This window comes from Gallus gallus, chromosome 4, assembly GCF_016699485.2.
Source record: "Gallus gallus isolate bGalGal1 chromosome 4, bGalGal1.mat.broiler.GRCg7b, whole genome shotgun sequence".
Taxonomy (NCBI): Eukaryota; Metazoa; Chordata; class Aves; order Galliformes; family Phasianidae; genus Gallus; species Gallus gallus.
This window is the reverse complement of record NC_052535.1, coordinates 11915719-11933935: the sequence shown is the minus strand read 5'-3', so window position 1 is coordinate 11933935 and position 18217 is coordinate 11915719. Positions and strand designations below refer to the sequence as shown.

The 18217-nt window shown below is 45.5% G+C and overlaps 1 protein-coding gene and 1 long non-coding RNA gene across 4 annotated transcripts in view; one reads left to right on the top strand and one right to left on the bottom strand.

Annotated features, from left to right (window-relative positions):
- The window catches only part of LOC107052080, a 139058-nt gene that overhangs the window by 41900 nt on the left and 78941 nt on the right, over positions 1-18217 (top strand). The window lies entirely within an intron of this gene.
- Positions 1-18217, bottom strand: part of VEGFRKDRL (vascular endothelial growth factor receptor kdr-like) — a 123330-nt gene that overhangs the window by 72550 nt on the left and 32563 nt on the right. For all 3 annotated transcript variants that reach the window (XM_015278582.4, XM_015278583.4, XM_420292.8), the window contains exons 3-5: positions 15220-15431; positions 3363-3490; positions 83-242 (exon numbers count right to left, since the gene is read on the bottom strand). In XM_015278582.4, coding sequence (XP_015134068.2) covers positions 83-242; positions 3363-3490; positions 15220-15431 — 500 coding nt within the window. The remainder of the gene's footprint in view (positions 1-82; positions 243-3362; positions 3491-15219; positions 15432-18217) is intronic.

The following is an 18217-nucleotide window of genomic DNA, read 5'->3' as shown; positions in this document are numbered from 1 at the left end:
AGGGCTAGTCAATAAATAGCCAGGGGCTTAGCAATGAAGCAGAAATACTATGGTCATTCCTTGGTGCGCAGCAGTCACTCACCTAGTTTCTGTACGAGGTAATAGGATGTGAACACGCTTCCATTGATGCCTGCAGTGCATGTGAGTACTCCAGAATAAGTAAAAGCAGGAGAGGGGATGACAAATCCTCTTTTTGGGTCCCACACCATCTTCTTGAACTTTAGCTTTTCACGATGAGGATACTGAAAGAGAACAGGCAATAGGAGGTGCCTGAGACATTCCCTTTCTCCTCAGGTCATCGAGCCAAGCAGCCAAAGCTGTTCTGCTTTATGGACTAGGGAGGTATTTGACCTTTCAGAGTGGTTGGTGGTCTCATTCCACACACATCTCAGGCAACAGCAACACGTACAAATAGGAAAGTCCTCCCGGAGGTACAACGGTTTGGAATCCAGAACTTGGACATTGTAACTGGTGTTCTTGATTCAGTAGCCCAAAACCTCTCAGACCTTATCCAAGACATTTTAAATCCAGTTTCCCTCATTCCTTTACTGGAAGTAATTCTGCCAATTAAAAAAGTAATTTATGGAAGCTTTGCAGAGTAACCTTTTTGGAAGTGGTTAGGAACAAAATGTTGCTTCATGTACTGCCACATGTATGTACCATGCGTCTTTCTCAAAATACTTTAAAATAAGCATCAAGTTAGACCTCTAAAAATCTATACCATGCTCTGATTCTATGATTAACATAGTCACATAGACATTAGTTGTCCCAGATTCGTAAATATTTGTACTGTTCTGTGATTCTTGAAAAAAAGAACCATAATGTTGCTCTTCATCTTTTTTGTTATGCAACACACAATTTATTCTTCTGCCTCCAAACAAACAGTAGTCTTGCATTAGCAGTGTGGTTTAAATTGGATTCAGTTTAAATAACACTCCTCTTCTGATGAAATTTCAGCTCCAGGCTTTGAGAGCTGGTGCTCATACCTCTCCTGGGAACACACTGCTGATCGGGCTGGCACTGCTTTATGTCCCTTATTATTAAGTACTCGACACAGAACAAAGATTGTGGAAGTAAGAGTTTGGGGCAGAGACTGGTGGCATTGCTTTGGGATGGCAGGCACGGCTTTCTTCTGGAGCAACGGTTCTTTTCTGACAGTCATAGGAAACATGGGTTTTGGGAAAATGCTTTCAAAGTAATTGAGCTGTGCAGAGCCATTAGGAAAATTCAGGAAAAGCTACAGAACGAGATCTGAGACCTGGGGCTTAATTGTGCTTTAACACCCATGAAGGTCAAAGCTGTAAGCGGCAAATGCACACTGAGCCAGATCAGTGACTAAACAGATCTGACAGGACTGAAAATGCTTTTTTGCCCAGAATTAAAATCATGTTAAGCAAAACTAAAAGTTCGAGTCTTGTGTCTTAGCATGTGTTTCTTAATAACAGAGATGATCTGCAGAGTTAGCCAGGATCTGTTCGGTATTAGTGAATGGTACCTTTCCCCATACATATTTAAAGGCCAGAGAGTGCAATGATTTTAAAGTATAATGGTAACATAAGGAACTTAATTTACAGTGGGAAAAGTACATTTTCTACAAGAATAATAAAATGTGATAAAGATGAATTTCATGGTTTGGCAGCTCCGTTCCCTGATGGCGAGAGGAAGGGGAAAGAAAAAATAACCCTACTCAGGAGGCCCTTTTCAACACTACACACATATTAAACATCTCCATAGAATATTCAAAAATATATATTTAAACAACCAAACAAAAAACGTCAGTGCTGCTTGAAGGAAATCACAGCGGCTTTCCTTCCTTTGAAGTTCGCTGTCTATAGGAGATTAAATTTGGAAGCAGAGGATGTTCTAAATTCGTCCGCCCGCCTTGCTCACCTCTTGGTCCCACAGCCGTACCTCCGCCCCTCTCCACCCCGCTTCCCCTGCGCATGGGAAGCCGCCGCCTCGGCTCCACACGGGGCCGTCGGATCCCCAGACGGGTTGTGCTGGAGGTGACTTTCTGGCTGCTGGAGCCACACACGGCTCCCAAGAGCGTTCCCGTGGGAGCAGCGCTCAGCATCCCCATCCCTCCCTGCGCCCTGCTGCTCCCCATTGCAGGGGAAGACTCTTTGGGGGACAATTTTCTCTGCAATTCAACAGGGAGATTTCAGTGGAGATTTCGTTTCTCCAGCAGCTTGCCTCAAGGTAAAGGACTTCAGACTGTGTTTGAAGAAATTACCAGGGGAGAGTTTAGCAGGCACGCAGGAGAGCTGGGTTGCCTATAAATAAGGGGATAAATCAGGAAGCTCCAAGGCCCTGTTTAGGCCCATGTGACTCTATTCCAGCAACGAATTCGGTTGAAGTAGGCTCACATAAGATGGGGATGTTTCATTTTTATAGCCAAGGAAAAGGTGATAACAGTTATCCAGGCTCAAGTGATAAGCTATAAATGGAGAGCAGCCTTATCCCCCCCACTTTTAATCCCTACTGACAGAACTTAAAAACAGAGATCTGCTAAAGCAATAAGGCTTGTGCTGTCCCTGTGCACGTCTGCTGGAAATTTGCCATTGGTTTCTGTGGGAGCTGGAGCTCTGTATCTGGCCTCTGTGTTCCATGCGCTGGCTCTCAGGAGGTGACACCTAATATCTAGGAGAGGCGGAGCCCCTCGGACCCTCTGCCAGGCATCACGTACCTGTGTGCCCTGTTGGCACACCACCTTCAGCAACACAGCCTCACATCTCACAGCCCTTCCAGAACAGACCATGGAAAAGGGGCAGCGGCAGTGGCAGCAGGGCAATGGAGAGGCACATCAGCTACTGGTAAAAGGCAGGATTGGAGCTAGGAGACCCATGTTCTGTTCCTTCTTCTGTGGCAGGCATATCTGAAGTGATTCTGAAGCCCTTTAACTGAGCAATTATGTCCCTATTGACTGAAGAAGTCCAGGACCCTAAATTTCTATCTTTATTCCACGGACCATTCTGCAGCCTTGACATTCAGGTGTGGCTGCTGCTGAAGGAAGCAGTAGCCACTTATTTCTGAGGTCAAAACCTGGTTTTAAGTTCTGAAATCAAGCAGAAATGGGCAACAGTTCTAAGAGGTTCATGATATAAAAGCGATGAGCTTTAATGGAGGAATTTCAAACCATGAGATGTGAAGAACATTTGATAAACTCAGCCTAATCCCACCAACAGTCTTATGCACAGTTCACTACTAATGCACTGTGAGAGCAGTGCTTCCAGATGACTATTACCTTTTCTATTTCCTTCTGAAACTTACCGAGCTTCATCCATTTTATTTTCCACTTTTACCCACCGTGATGGCAGTGCAGACCTCTGAATTGTCTGAATTTCTCCAAACCAGCCACTTACCTGCATAAGTTGAGGTCTGATATCTGGAGAAGTAACTCGGCAGGGGATAACGACTGTTTTCTTAGCCTCTAGAAGGTAGATGATTTGGGGATGTTCCGGGTAGAACTCCACAAATGGATTTCTGTAGTCTGCAGAGAGAAGAACACTGATTTGCAGAAGCGTTCCTTTGCCGATCAGAGCCCACTGTTACACGTGGCAGGACACCAGTGACATCTTGCTTGTTTTCAAATGACAAGGTCATCTGGGGACTATAGCTGATTACCAAGAAACAGAATATCCTATTTTTAGCCTTATTTTGCTAGTTTGTAGCATGATCATATAAAATAAAAATCCTTTTCCTATCCATTCCCCACCCGTAACAATGCAGTTACTGACTGGCTCCACAGGCCTCCGTGGCACATGGGTTAGTTCTTTCCTTGATGCTCTGAATTTCTTTCACAGCCACTATTATACACTGTAGCACATCAGAATGCCGCAGCAATTAAGTGTTACCGTAAGGGTACAGCTTAGCACAGAAGTAACTTCTTGGTGACACCTTTAGGGAGCTATAGGATTTTCTACAGATTTGCCACAGTAAATCAGACAGGACATACATATATCATAGAAATAAGTAAGAATTAGAGGTATTTTAATTTAATTAAGCTTCTGAGTCTTACTGATTTTTCATCCTATGGATACAGTGATGGTCATCAGAAGATTAAAAGAATGTGAGACCCTGAAGCAGTCAAGATTTTTCTAAAAAGTATTCTTTGACTTGATATCCCATGGGATAAAGTTTCAGGTGCCATTCAGCTAATCCAAAACTGACAACAGCAGGCAATGTAGGCAACCAGCCATTTTGCTTTGGATTATGCTGTTGACAAGAGAGTATATGGATGTTGTACAGTAACCTCAACCTGCTTATCCTTGGCCTAGGACCTGCCTCTATATGCTTACTGCGTTCCTGAATGAGCCTCGCATCCTCATGTTGTGTGTCCTCTCTAATTCCTGATGTAATACTGAGGGATGTTTATAGAGAAAAAAAATCAATTACTAATTGCTTGGAGGATCTAGCTACACTCTTGTGGCTCGTGTCCCCTCTCTGTAGGATGCTGGTCTGAGCTGGCTGCATGGAGTGCAGCATCTCCAATAAATGCTGCTCACTGATCAGATGCCTCTTGAACACAAAAAGCAAAGCCACAGTCTGTGTTTAGGAGTCTGAACGGTGTGATTGCCTTGCTCAAGCACCACAGTTCCAGTCCAGCTGACCCCTACCCCTTTGCCTAAGTGCATTCTCTCATTTTGCATCTAGGGCAGTTGTGGCAGCTGTTCTGTCATTAAACAAAACCTTAGTTGAACTGTGTTAGTGTAAGGCTGTCTATGCCTCCCTTTAGTCCCTGCATTACTGTATCAGAGCTCTCTCCCCCCTTCATCTGTTGGAAGAACTGAGAATGTTCTTAAATCTCCAGGAAAAAGATGATAAAATATTTCTCTAACATTTTTAGCTAGTGAGGAAATATCTCTGTAACTGAAATGTTAAAAATTCCAAGTACTCCTTTCTGAGAGTTCTCTGTTTTGGCTGCTCTTCACAAGGGGTTCAAATAGATGGCAAAAGCCTCCCAAATTTCTCCTTTCCAATAACTCATCTGTTGGCAAACAGTGTTTTGCTTCAAATCAAGAAGGATCCATTTTCTGTTTAAAACAAGTGTTCACCCTTTGGGCAGCAGGGAGCAGTTGTATTCTGTTCTGGACTCCCTGTCATTAAGTAGGAGGTGAAGTACATTGCAAGGAACAAATGCACTGCATAGAAGTGCTACAGCTATGTTATAGCTGCCAGTTTACACCATTTCACTTAAGTGCATGAAATTAAGTTTTGATGGTGAGTGACTTTTAGGCTTTGAAAAGTGGACGTCTGTCACTCGCTGGGCAGCACATCCCTCTTCACATCATCTCTCAGCTCTGGGAGTTTTGATCTCCTGCTAGAAATCGGTGCTGCTTATTGGTGACCTGTAGAGTAGTTTGAACGTGGAGTGTGAGGTTTGGATTTGCTCTTCCTTTCCAAAATACAACTCCACTTACAAAGGAAAACAGAAGTTTATCTCACTCACTTTGTCTTTGTTACCCCACGACTGTTAACTTGTCTGGGAATAGGTCATTCATTTGGAGCTATCAGTGTTCATTTCTTTGCTAATGACAACAGTCCTTGCTTAAGGAATGCCATGGAAATGTGTGGGTGCTCTCACTTGGAATCAATCTCACAGAACAAACTGGATGTGGAGCTGGAGTTCATGCTCTCCACAGCCCAGAACAGAAAAGTAAGGACTGAGATGGGGTAGTGGGACTGTAGACTTTTGTACTTTTGATAGCTTAATTTTAGCTGAGAATTGGAAATAGGGTTCTTAGCAGATGAAGGGTACCGTGTGCTTCAGTCATGATGAAATCAAATGGTGGTACAGCTTATCAGAAAGGTCAAAACGTGACAGAGTTGTTTTACAGAAGGACTTGGATCGCTGTGCAGGTACAAGGGCTGCGTGATTAGCGTGGGGAGCTGGGACAAGGGGCCAGCTGGGGCCCTGCAGAGCTCTTGTTGCAGGCTTTCTGATCTGAAGGTGAGGCAATGAAACTGAAGACAAAGGCCAGAAATCGGGATGAAGTCTATCATTTCCAGCAGCGTCTTTTCATGTCAGCTTCCATTCCACGCTATTCATTTTTTTCTGACTGAATCAATCTATTAAAAACACGTACTGTGGAGGAAAGGCACTGTAAGAAACATTGTGAGAGATACTAATTAGAATGAAAAATAGACCTCTCATCTTCCCACGTTTAGGAAGTTTCGGAAACACATCTGAACTTCTTGGCTAGGCAGGCGCTGGATCTAATCGAGCCTCCAGCTGAGAAACCTGATCTCATGTCCACAGCTTTGTAGCTTGTTCCAACCCCTAAAACTAATACGAAATATTTACACTCAATATGGTTTGTCTTCTGCAGTTTCCCAAACAGGTCAACTACATTCTTATATTGAGTTACATTGCAAACATGTGTTTAATGTTTGTGTGTGAACATTAGTGCTGCTTAATGCCTCTGCGGTCTTGCTCTCCAGCTAACCCATACTTGGAATAGATCAAATGTGATGATACATTCACAGGCAAATTTAAATCTTATGCAAATAGTGAGAGGCCCTTCTACTTCCAAGAAGACCCTGTCCTTGGATTACTTGCTATAGGAAAAGGCTGAGAAAGTAGATTTGCATTTCCAGTGAGCAGTGGGAGTGCAAAAAAGTGTTAGGGGAAGCACATTCATATCTATTTCTCCTCTTACGGGTAAAAAGAGAACAACTGCTGTGCCCTGTGACAGAGGGATGAGACAGGAATATAGACCAAGAGGAGACCTGCTGTGAAAAAGGAGCTTTTGGTGTTAAACTATTCACAAATCTGGATCAAATTTTGACTAATTGCTTCAACTGAATTTTGAAGTATTTGTGCCAGTATTTTTAGAAGGAATTTCACTGTTTGTTTAGAAACTGAAAGTTAAAAAGTTTTAAAAACAGCTATTTAAAACAAACAGCAATGTTTGTATAAAAAGCAAAAAATCAAAAGAAGGTAGCTAAGCAATGTGTTAAATAATCCTAAAACACATGAAAACACTGAATTATGCAATAATTGAAGCGCTTCAGTCAAAACATAACACAGTTTCTCTAAAGCATTTCCTCTCCATGGAAAACAAACCATTACTTAACCCCATTCTCCTCCATCGTCTCTCCCCACCTCCAAGACTGACGTCGGCCAAATTCTCAGCATCACAACAGAACTAAAAATAATCCACTTATTTCAATTGTAAATGGAACAGATACACATCGTGGCACTGCTAAATGACTGAAGAACACCTCAGAGGGAAGCATGAATTCACAGCGTATATCACGTAAGCTGTATCTCATTCCTAACTGACTTTTAATGGCCTAACTGACGTATGGCTGAACTGCCATATGGCTAGACAGTTGCTAGAATTACATTATCCCAGAGCATAAGCTACAGTCTGAACTGAAAGGCAAAATATATTCATTCAGCCTTTCACATCACTACTCCAAATATAGATTGTGCTTTACAATCTCTTGGCAAGTAACAACAACAAAAAGCAGCTTCTGGGTTGTAGGGACTACTGAGCCCTGAAGAGGACCAGTGCATAGAGCAGCAGAGCCGTGCATCCTGCAGTTTGCTCGTGCTTCATTCCAGCTGCTCTAACAGCCACGCAAGCAGGAGCGAGCCAGCTCCTCTTGCTTTGGGCAGGAGAGGCTTTGGACAGGAGTGTTTCCCAGGCAGCTGGGCTGCTCATTTAACAGATAAGCAAATATAAAGTGGCTCAGCTTGGGATCTTAACAAAACGACAAAGAATAAATACTGAATAGGGAACGAATCAAGTGCTAGCTGATACTTCTACAGTTTGCTCAGACAAAAAACGGAATCCTTCATGAAACTCTTACACAGGTCAGACTGACTGGCACAGAAAAATGATCTGCTGGACACTGGGAAATCATTGCCAACTTTACGAACACGTTCCCCACCGTCAGTTAATCAGCAGGCAGTTTAATCACTGTAAAAAAAGCCTCACAGAGACAGAACTTCTTGAAACAAAAGGGACAGGGTCACTCTCCTTTAAAAATGATAACCTGGGCCTCAAGGAAGATCTCAGACTCCAGATGGTGGAAATCAATTGCACTCAACTGTCACAACTGGGAGAGCTGTGTCATAGAAAATGCAGGTGCCGTCCTGCAACGCAAGGCTTGGAAGCCCTGCTCTTACCAGCACTGAACTCCAGGAAAAAATTCTTGCAAAGAAACACTTTATGAAAATAGCTTGGCACATCTGTTCCTCCTGAGGTGGGAAGGTAATATGCCCTATGAATCTTACCCATAAGAAAACACCCATAAATTCCCATAGGACACTTAAGAAGAATAATTTACTGCAAGCTGCAAAGCTCATTATATGTGAAGAAAGACAAGAGCTGCAGCACGTGAGTGACTTATCGAGAGGGAGAGGCCCCTTCCTCCGGCCCCAGGATGGCTGGCCGGCCCTGCAGGTCAGTGGAGGTTTGCAGGAAACTGCGGCCAGGCCGGGTGCTGCTGCTCACCCAGCATGGCTTGGGGGGAACACAGCAAAGTGAGGGAAGCCAGGGCAGCAGGGGGAGGGGGCCAGCAGAAAATCCAGCACACTGCGCACAAAGCAACTCAAAGGTCAAGTGCGTATAAGAACGTTGTTTTCCTTCAGGAAGAGAAGCCCTTCATGTTTAAATTCTCTTTCTGCACAGGACACGATTAATTGCTGCTGGAGATGAGTCCCTTCTAACTCAGCCACTTGGGCAATGCACAGCTTGCTCCGCAGGCCCTGCAGGGGCTGCACTGCAGCCCTACACTCAGCGTGCTGTGCACTCAGGCTCCTTCCTTCCCAGCATTACATCACCCGCAGGTTCAGAGCATCCTCCCGAGACATGTGCAGGGACTTTGTACAGGGTGCTGGGTGCTTTTCATTTCTGCTCATGTTTCGTACATCATGAAGACAAATTGTCTCATGATATTTGTATCACACCTAAACCTGTGGAGATAGCATCACCTCTCCCTTCAGCTACCATCCATCAGCTCACAGATGATACACACTACGTGGCCTTTGAGGACAGTCATGCGCCGCTGTTCACTTCTTTCTAATTCCCTAACACTCCCTCAAGTTTCAGCTGGAAGGCACCTACAAACATCACTCAGTCCAGTCCTCAGACCATGCACTTTGCTTCTCACTTTGTTCCTGCTGAAAACATAGTGAAGGCATACGCCCTCCCCATTTCTTTTCTTCCTTCAGTTGTATCTTACAAGAACAGAGTAGCTGGAAAGTCTGAGTGATCAGTTTCTCAGGTCCTTCGGTTCAATTTTTTACATAAACCCCATCAGTTTTTAATTCCTCAAGGCCAAGAACACTCAGGACATTCATAATCGTTATCAGTTAAGTGACACTTTGGGCATGGAATTTTGGAAAGCGTTACAAGAAAACTGCCTGACTTGCTGTATTCCTCCTGGTAGTCTATCAAAGCTTCTAAGTGCAGAGGTAACATCTAGAAAGTCACTTGTTTTGAAACAGGATCTTTGAAAATAAAGGACCTTTGAGTTTGGCAGGAAAATGAAAAGAATTGGTGGTGGAATGTCTAGGTTAAACAGAAAGCAGAATATTTTATCTTTAGGCAAAACAAAAGTGACTGCAAAGCCCCCAGAAGCCATTCTGAGTCAACACGAAGCATTCTGTTTTGGTCAAATGAAGTACATTCTTCCCTTGCAGACTGCCATTAGAAACACAGGAGTATTTGTAGAGACAAATATTATTTTATAAAATGTTACTTCAAAAATTGTGGGAGCAAAATTCCTTTCAATGCTGAGCAGAAAAAACAACAACAAGAAGAAAGTCAGAATGGATTAAAAGAAATGTCTCCATGCATTGGCCAAAACTATGTTTCAAGCGTCAGATGAATGCATAAATTCTGATTACCCATAAGACAAGACTTTCAGCAGACACAGAGTTTGTAGGACATATTCCTCCAGTGAAGTCCCATCACTAAGAACTGGTCTCCTATATTAACTGCTGCCAGCTGCTCAGCTGGGGTAAGGCTCAGCAATTAGTGATTACTGGGTGGAAAACCAATGGGAAGGAAGAAGTGGGGGAAATGTGTTCGTGATTTTGTCTGTCAGGCTTTTGCTTAGGAATTCTGTATCAGTTTAAAGGAGGAGACAGTTACCTCTTGCTGCTAGAAGTCAAGTGCTGTCACTGACAGCATGTCAGAACACGATGCTGCTTGCTCAGCATCATATCTTGCAAGGCTCCTCCACTTGAAAGTGGAGAAGTGTAGTTTAGGATATGGTTTGAGGATACTGAATGTCTTGATTGAGAATTGAATGCAGCTCATTATTTCCCTGTGTCCCGTCCTTCATCCAGAGCTTTATATTTGAGGAACAGCACAGAGAGTCCTGCACACTGACATAGCCTATATTCCCACACCATGTGGCCCTGAATATGAAGTGAGACCCTTCCACCAGTCTGAGACAGCCAGCTTATCTGCTGGGATGCACGCTGAGCAGACGGACACCAAGTGCCTGTCTCAGCTAGCTGAGTGTCTGGCAGCACGTGTGGCTGTCTTGATGCGTCCAGTGTGAAAGGAGGAAGAAACGTGACTCCAGCACTGGTAATATCTTCTGGAGAGCAAGCCAAACACCACGTCAGGGCTGCTTCTCACATTCAAATTATCTCTGTGAACTGTCAAGAGAATTAAGGAGGCAGAAATCAGCTTCAAAGAATGTCGGAACAAAAATATGGCCATGTGAAGGGTGCTTTCATGCATTTCCATCCTCTTTAGGTTCTTCTCAGCGAGGAATGAAGGAGATGGAGCTTCACATCTCTGGGCTGTGGCATTTGATAAAGAAGGGACTGTGGCTGATGTGACACTCAGCCCTGATGCAACACTTGTCCCACCTGCCCTCTTCGTTCTTTGCAGCAGCAGAGAGAGATTGTATCCTTCCCTGCAATGTCTTGCTGCCAGAGCTGACGAGCAGTGAGATGCGTGCTCTGACAAGACAAGCTGCTTGGATCCATCCTTCTTTTTCCTTCAGATTGGCTATGAACCAAAAGGAGCCAATAGGAAAGGCTGCATGACTTTAAGCAGAGATGCAGCAAGAAGTGAAAAGTTTTCCTTCACCTGTGGACTGTGCTCACATGGATCACATAAACAGCCCTTGAGTTTCATGAGGAGCCCTGGCAGGACCTGGGCTCCAATTCCAGTTCTTGTGCTCTGGACCCCTGGCAGCACTGCAGTACAGCTTGGGAGTTCCAGTGCTTCATAGTGTCCTTAGGAACATCAAAAGGAAACAGGCCTCACTTTCTGCACAGCAATATATTCTAGTTACACCATGTGGCTCCATACATCAGTACTGAAAATCAAATGTATGGAAGGAAATTACTCCCTCAGCCCTGCCCTGTGCCTGGCTTGCAGTGTCACTGCCGTGTGAACCACCAGCAGCTGGCTGGGCCTAAGTAGGAAGCCAGTGTTCCAGTGTTCACCAATGAACACATTCAAAGAGTGAACCACACCAGGCATGAGCGGGTTGTTCTGCCCCAGGGTACTCATGCCCTGAGTGGCAGCCAGCACGGATGTACTGGGCTTGTATATACTGCTTGGTGCCAGTGCCAGTGATCAGAAGAGGTGGGACTTGCTGGTTTTGGAGTAGTCTGTTGAGCATCAGCCCTGTCATGGCCCTACTTATTTAAAGAAACAGAGTAGGATCTCTGCCTTGCACAAAAAGTAGTTGAGAATGTCTGCTGCTGACCTCTTGTTCCCATGTCTTGATGTCCCCTACTGTTCTAGCAAAGCAGGACCACTGGTGTGTGTGGACAGGAATCAAAGCACAGCATGGAAACGTGGATGAAGTTCTCTATACAGTATTTTGCAAGATGTGACTGGCTCCAATTACCACTGGAATCAGGATGCACAATTTGCTGATGGAGGGGAGCAAAACAGAACAGAGCCCATTCTCCCTCCTACTCCTCAAGCTGAGCAGTACAGAGAAGTGCAGCAAACCCCATGCTGCTATATGGAGCTGAGGGCTACGAGAAAATCAGCACCAAAGCCAAGGTAGCACTGGGCTGGTGCTACCAGCTGACACTTCCAGCTGACACCCTGGGGATTATCAGCTGTTTGCTGACAGTGTTTCAAATAGGAGAGCTGCAAGTGCTGATTTCTGTCTAGGCTGAGGTGTGGGATGGTGGAGAAAATCTTTTTGTTTCTGTTTTCCTCCATCTCTGAGTCATGTTCAATTTTATACATGCCCTAGGAAGCCCAGCGTAGAAGGCACTCTGTGTTGGAACATGAGATAGGAGCCTGCCCCTTCCTTGGGCTCAGGAATCCCAAAGGTTGAAAGAAATGAGTACATTCCCCAAGAAGACCATTTGCTTTGGAACCGTAATTGCAGAAGGCAGAGCAGATAGCTGGCTGCCTCGCTCCCCAGTCACTGCAGAGCCTTTCCCTGAGAGCTGCACTGAAATTAGATGAGCAGTTAAAAACTTCCTGATTATTTCTACTCCATCCCCAAGCTACGTTGTGTTTTCAGTGAGGAGACGGGTGACAGGAGAAGGGGGTTGTCTGCTTTTTAATTACAATCCTTTGGACTTGCAGCTGCAGCGGGAAGCAGAAAAGGCCTTGAGAACAATGATTCAGGATCAAGGTCCTGAGCACTCCCTCCCTGCAGACTGGCAGTGCAGCTGAGGCACGGTGCTGACCACTGCCTTTGGTCCCCATGGGCTGCCTGGTGTGTGGGGGTCACAGCCTGAGTGCACCGGGGAGAGCTGCTGCATGCCAGATTCTGGCAGAGCTTAGAAGCTCCACCAGGGAGGCTGTAAAAACAGAAGCAAGCACAGGAAATAATAGCCAGTAAGCTGGGCTTCCGATACAATCATGTTCTCATTTTGGTGTCAAGCAGCAGGCCAGGAATGAAGGGAAAAAATACCATTCCTTCCTTTTTTGGCAATGCTGGCTTGTAACCTCAGAGGAATCTCCAGCCTTCAGGGCCTGGCTCTGCATTTTCTCACCCCACCTGGCTCGGTGCTGCAAACAGCCTGCCCAGCCATGCTCCTCCACAAAACATCCCGAGATGGCTCTGGGGCTTCTGCTTCGTCTGCTGCTCAGTGGGAGCCGTGAGTTTCTTCACTTGGAAACAACGGATGGGTTTCTTAGGGATGCCCAGACACTGCGTGTCAAAGTTCCTTAACAAGGCGTGTTTAAATACTGAAGGAAAGCACGGGTACGTTCTGAATGCCCCACGATTCATAGATCCCTTGCTGACGAACAGCTTTCTCACCCCCAGAACGGCCTGCTGGCATTCAGCAAACACACACAGGAATTAGAGGGGAAGAGAAGCACGCCCTGCATCCATGCTGAGGTACAACTTCACTTTCTGGGGCCGAGCAGCTCCCGCAGGCTGGCAGGTCAGAGCCCAGAGGCCGTTGCAGGCTTATGGGCTGCAGTTCTGTAGTGGGGCTGTGTTGGTGGGTAAGCAGCTGGCTTGGTGGGACACGGCACAGGGCGTCTGCTCGCCGGCTCACCTATGCATGGTGCAGACTGACTCACTTTCTGTTATGCTTCCTTTATCAACTTCTAAAATATACTAAATCTCATCTGAGAGGAGAGAATCTCTGAGGGTGATTTAGAGCATGCTGTTTTTAAGGGGAACCTTGGCACAGCACTCTCAGGCTAGCAAGAGGACATCCTGTGATTTTTTCTTTAGATGAACACTGTTCCAAGTGCATCACCAGCAAATATCTCATAACTTGAGATATCTTCTTAAGATAAATACTCAGGCAGTCCCAAAAGATCCGTAAGACTTCCTGCACATGCTCTCACCATAGAGTAATGGAGTCCTGGGTAGCCAGCCAGGGCACTGAATCAGGATAGAGAATTGAGTTTTCAATGCACTGTTTCCTGACATGTAGGCATTGAGTTAGGTTAACAATCTTGGATGTAGGGCATCTGAGTGGTGTGTAATGAGAAAAGGAAACAGCTCAGCACAAGAACTAGGGTGGATAAAGAAACCAGGGCTTAGAGAAACAAGGGGAAAAAAAAGAGAAAGGAAATAGAAAGGCAGAAAAAAAGTGTCTACAGGAACTAACAAGTAACACCAAAAAGCTACTTTCCGATAAGAGGAAGACTTGCTGGGAAAGCAGGATGAGGGCAGAAGGGGACTATTTACAACAGACATAAAGAAATTGGAAAATCTTATCCACCAGCATCACACAGGTGTGTTCACCCAGTACTTCCGAAATTGAATTTAGTCATGTGGGCAGACCACATTAGCCAAACCCATTACATTTGTAGTATTTGCTTCAGCAAGAGGATTCAAAGAGTCACATCTTAGCAGTTCCTGGAAGAATTAAATTCACTCATTTTCTTGCATATTTGTAGAGAACCGCAGAGTAACCCTATTGAGCACCAATGGATCTCACGTGAGTGGATCTCACATGGCACAAAACGTCAGCTCCTTTGTCTGACTACTCACAGTCTCAGCTTGGAAGACCTGAGATGATTTCACAGTTTAGTAAATCAATTGTCAAATTAACTGGAAAAATACATCAACATTTTCTGGGAACGTTCTTTCAACAAAAAGTCGTATTATTGAAATGGTTGTTCAGTGTTACGTGCACTTTATTTCAGAGGAGCAGCCTCTGAAGTTTGTTTCCATTTGCTACTAGACGTGAACCCAGTGATTCTGACACAAATAGAAGAGGCAGCTCAAGGGAACAAAAATGAGAAATAGGCCGTTTTTCACCAAAAAAAACCACCCACCCAATAAAATATGTATAATGCACTCATTCAGCTTAGCTAAGTACGTCCCACAGATGTGAAGGACAAAGCAGTACACAACTGTGTAGGAGAGGCAGGAACCGCAGAGACTGCTGCTGGGGAGTTTCATGCCTGGGGAGGAAGAGGACTTGGGTATTGAAGGCGAATCTCAGGAAAAGCACTGTGGCAGCAAAAGCCTTAAAAGGTCTTAAAAGGTAAAGGAAGGAAAAGATGTTTAGAGAAATCAGTGTTCACTGATTCAGTGTTTGAAACAGAAAAATAGGCAGGACAATCTCGCCTTCGAGTGATGGAATTGAATGAGATAGTTAATTTCTGGCTCTTGTACCTTTGTCCCTGTGAATTAATTCATCTGGCCTGAAAACCCAGGTGTATCCCGGCCTCTGCACAGTGCCACAGCTGTGCGTGCTGGGACTGGGGCAAGCATCGGAATCGAATTGTTTCTTGTAGCACTGATTTTACATTACCGAAAAGGCATAAAACCAAAACAAAAGGAAGCTCTTACCTTCAACGAACACATAAATCTTGGCCGTGAGCTCCTCTCTAGATGGGGCGTCATCATGGACGCAGGTGAGGTACCCGGTGTCGCTGGCCGTGACGTTCCTGAGGAGCAGCGTGCTGCAGCTCTGCCTGCTGTTGTTGCGGCAGCTGCTGATGTCCACGCGGGGGTCCTTCCTCTGTGCCTCCCCCAGCAGCCAGCTCACCGGCCGTGCTCCCCTGCCAACAGCACACCACAGTTACAGCGGGTCACGGTTCAGGCAGAACGTGGGCTTCCTTCTGACCAACGGCAGCCAATGTTCCTAATGTTCCCTGTCTTGTCATTTGGAAATGAATGATATAGGCTGCAGGGTGCTTGGATTAGCAGCCATAAGGAATTAAGGGGGCTCACATCACACTCATGCAATAGAGCAGGGGAAATTCCAGAAACTGTAGCAACTGCGGCAGCTAACTCCTGGAGGAAAGCTTAGTTTTCATTTTAACAGACATCCTGAACTCGAGTTTGTTTTTCTACCTCTGTGTTTAAGCCACTTCAAACATTTGAAAGCACCAGATAAAATTATATGTTTCTTTCAAGTTGAGGAATTTGCATATTTATCTGCTAAATTAACTCATACTTTCCTTTGACTGTAAGGCTGCATGGAGAGAGAACATTTATGTAACTTCTCATCACCTTTCTTGTTTAATCAGCACTGACTCAATCTTGGTTTTGTGAAGGGTCTGGAACTAATCCAATTACAGATCTTAGAATATCTCCTCAACACGGATCTTTTTCTATTCACTCCATCACAGCACTCGGCACATAAAACCAGCAGGGCAGATGATAGACACACCGTGTCACCCATTCATGTCTTAGTTATGATCACAGCTAGAGTCAAATGCAATTCTGGGTAATTCACTGACAAAAAGCAAGGGCACTTTATCACCTGTTGAGGGACTCAGAGAGATCTTCTAGTGTTTCAGGTCAGCAATAGGCCCTGGTTCTGCTGGTTTTGTTCTGGTAAATGCAACAGGCAAACCGTAGCAGCTGCTGCAGCTCCGTCCTGCCTGGGATGCGCTTTGGGGGCTCTAAGGAAGCCTAGCACAGGCTCTACATGCTTATGCAAAGAGGACTGTGGTCTTCCTGTAGCTGATTATTTTCTGCAGGTCAGTGCAGAAAATGGTGGGGGCAGAAGTGGTGGTCTGTGGATCCCGGGGGAGGAAGGGGTTTGGGTTCACAACACAGGAGGCAGTTCTTTGCTTCCATGCCTATAGAAAGGCCATGCTGTTCCAAAGGACAGGAACTCACTCGCTCTTTCTACCGTGGTGAACTCCCATTGATCCAAGGCCATTTGCAGAGCAGAGAAAGGAGCAAGAACCCCTGGATTTTCCCAGCTGAGTGTAGCCAGGAAGAAATCCGGTCTAGACATGTCTGCTCCATAAAGATGCCTGTCCTTAGAGTATCCAACAAGTGTGCTGTGTGGAACTTCCAGTAGCTAAGAACTCTGAACCCCTCCTGTGCCAGTGGCTTTGCAGTGGTACAACTGGTGCACTAAGGGAATGCTATTGCCAGCAAGTCAAATGACACTCAAACAAACATCCTCTTGGCTCTGATTCTGACCGTCCTTCTGTCGCCTTCCTGAATACGGTGAGGACACGGGGCCGAGGTCTGGAGGTTATTCCCAGCACGTAGAAGAGTGAGAGCCCCGGGAAGAGTGTGGATGTTCTTCCTGGTGAGCAGACTCACCCTGCTTCTTGGATGCACCGTGGGCTTGGGCAACCCTGCCTCCCCCATCACACTTCCTGTCCTTCTGAGTTAGGAAATACCTTCTTACAGAGACATCCCTACCCAGTGTTCTTTCCCAGTCTACAAACGTCACCAATGACGTAACAGCCACTTCTGTCAAGAAATGGGACTCCTGGCCCAGGACAGGAACAATGGCACTCCATGTTCATAGAACTGTTAAGGTCAGAACAGACCACTAAGATCATCTAATCCAACCATTGACTCATCATGACCATGCCTGCTAACCATGTCCCTCAGTGCCACATCTACCCTTACTGAGCACTTCCAGGGACAGTGACTCCACCACCTCCCTGAGCAGCCCATTCCAGTGTCTAAAGACTCCTTCTGAGAAGAGTATTTTTCCTAGTATACAACCTGAATCTTCCCTGGCATAACTTGAGGCCATTACTTCTCATCCTATCACAGTTACCCGGAGAAAAGACAACCCCCACCGTAATCTCCTTTCAGATATTTGTAGAAAGCATTAAGTCTCCCCTGTGCCTCCTCTTCTCTAGACTAAACAATTCCAGTTCCCTCAGCTGCTCCTCATGAGCCTTGAGCTCCAGACCCTTCACAGCTTTGTTGCTCTTGTCTGGACACACACACAGGCATCACCAAGCCTGGCGTCTATAGCAGCGGCTCTGCAGAGCAAACGAGGGGGTTCACAACTCTGTGCTTCCTTACACGGGAACACTTTTTCCACCTGCTCATTTTATACAGGTGGAAGATGAAGACTTTGACCACTGCCTTGGTATTTTCACATATTTGGCAGACGGGAGTCACAGCAATAGCTGCAGCTTTGGCCAGGCTGCCAAAAATCAGGAAATTCTGGCCAAGAATCTAAAACGAATGGAGTCTGCAGCAGCTACCTGCCTGTATTGATTCCTTGTGCTGAGCCCTGAACTCTGAAAGCAGGCAGGACTTCAGAGCTCCCTTCGGGGCCAGAATTTCCCCATCTCTTAGGTGGGCTTATTGCTTCGCATCCATAAAGCAATTTCAGATCACAGCCAGCGCTACTGAAGTGCTGATAATTTCTTCATCTCTTCGTTCATCTGGTGATATGAGGAGATAGGGTGTTCCTACTGATCAAAATGGCAGCAGCTGGAGCACTGCTGAGAAGCTTTGATTCAGTTGGCCTGGAGCAGCACACAACTCATGTCCACATATCATGTTTTATGAAGCACTGCACCGAGATTTTAAAGGACTTTATTGCCACGATGCTTGCTGCTTGCTAAGCTAA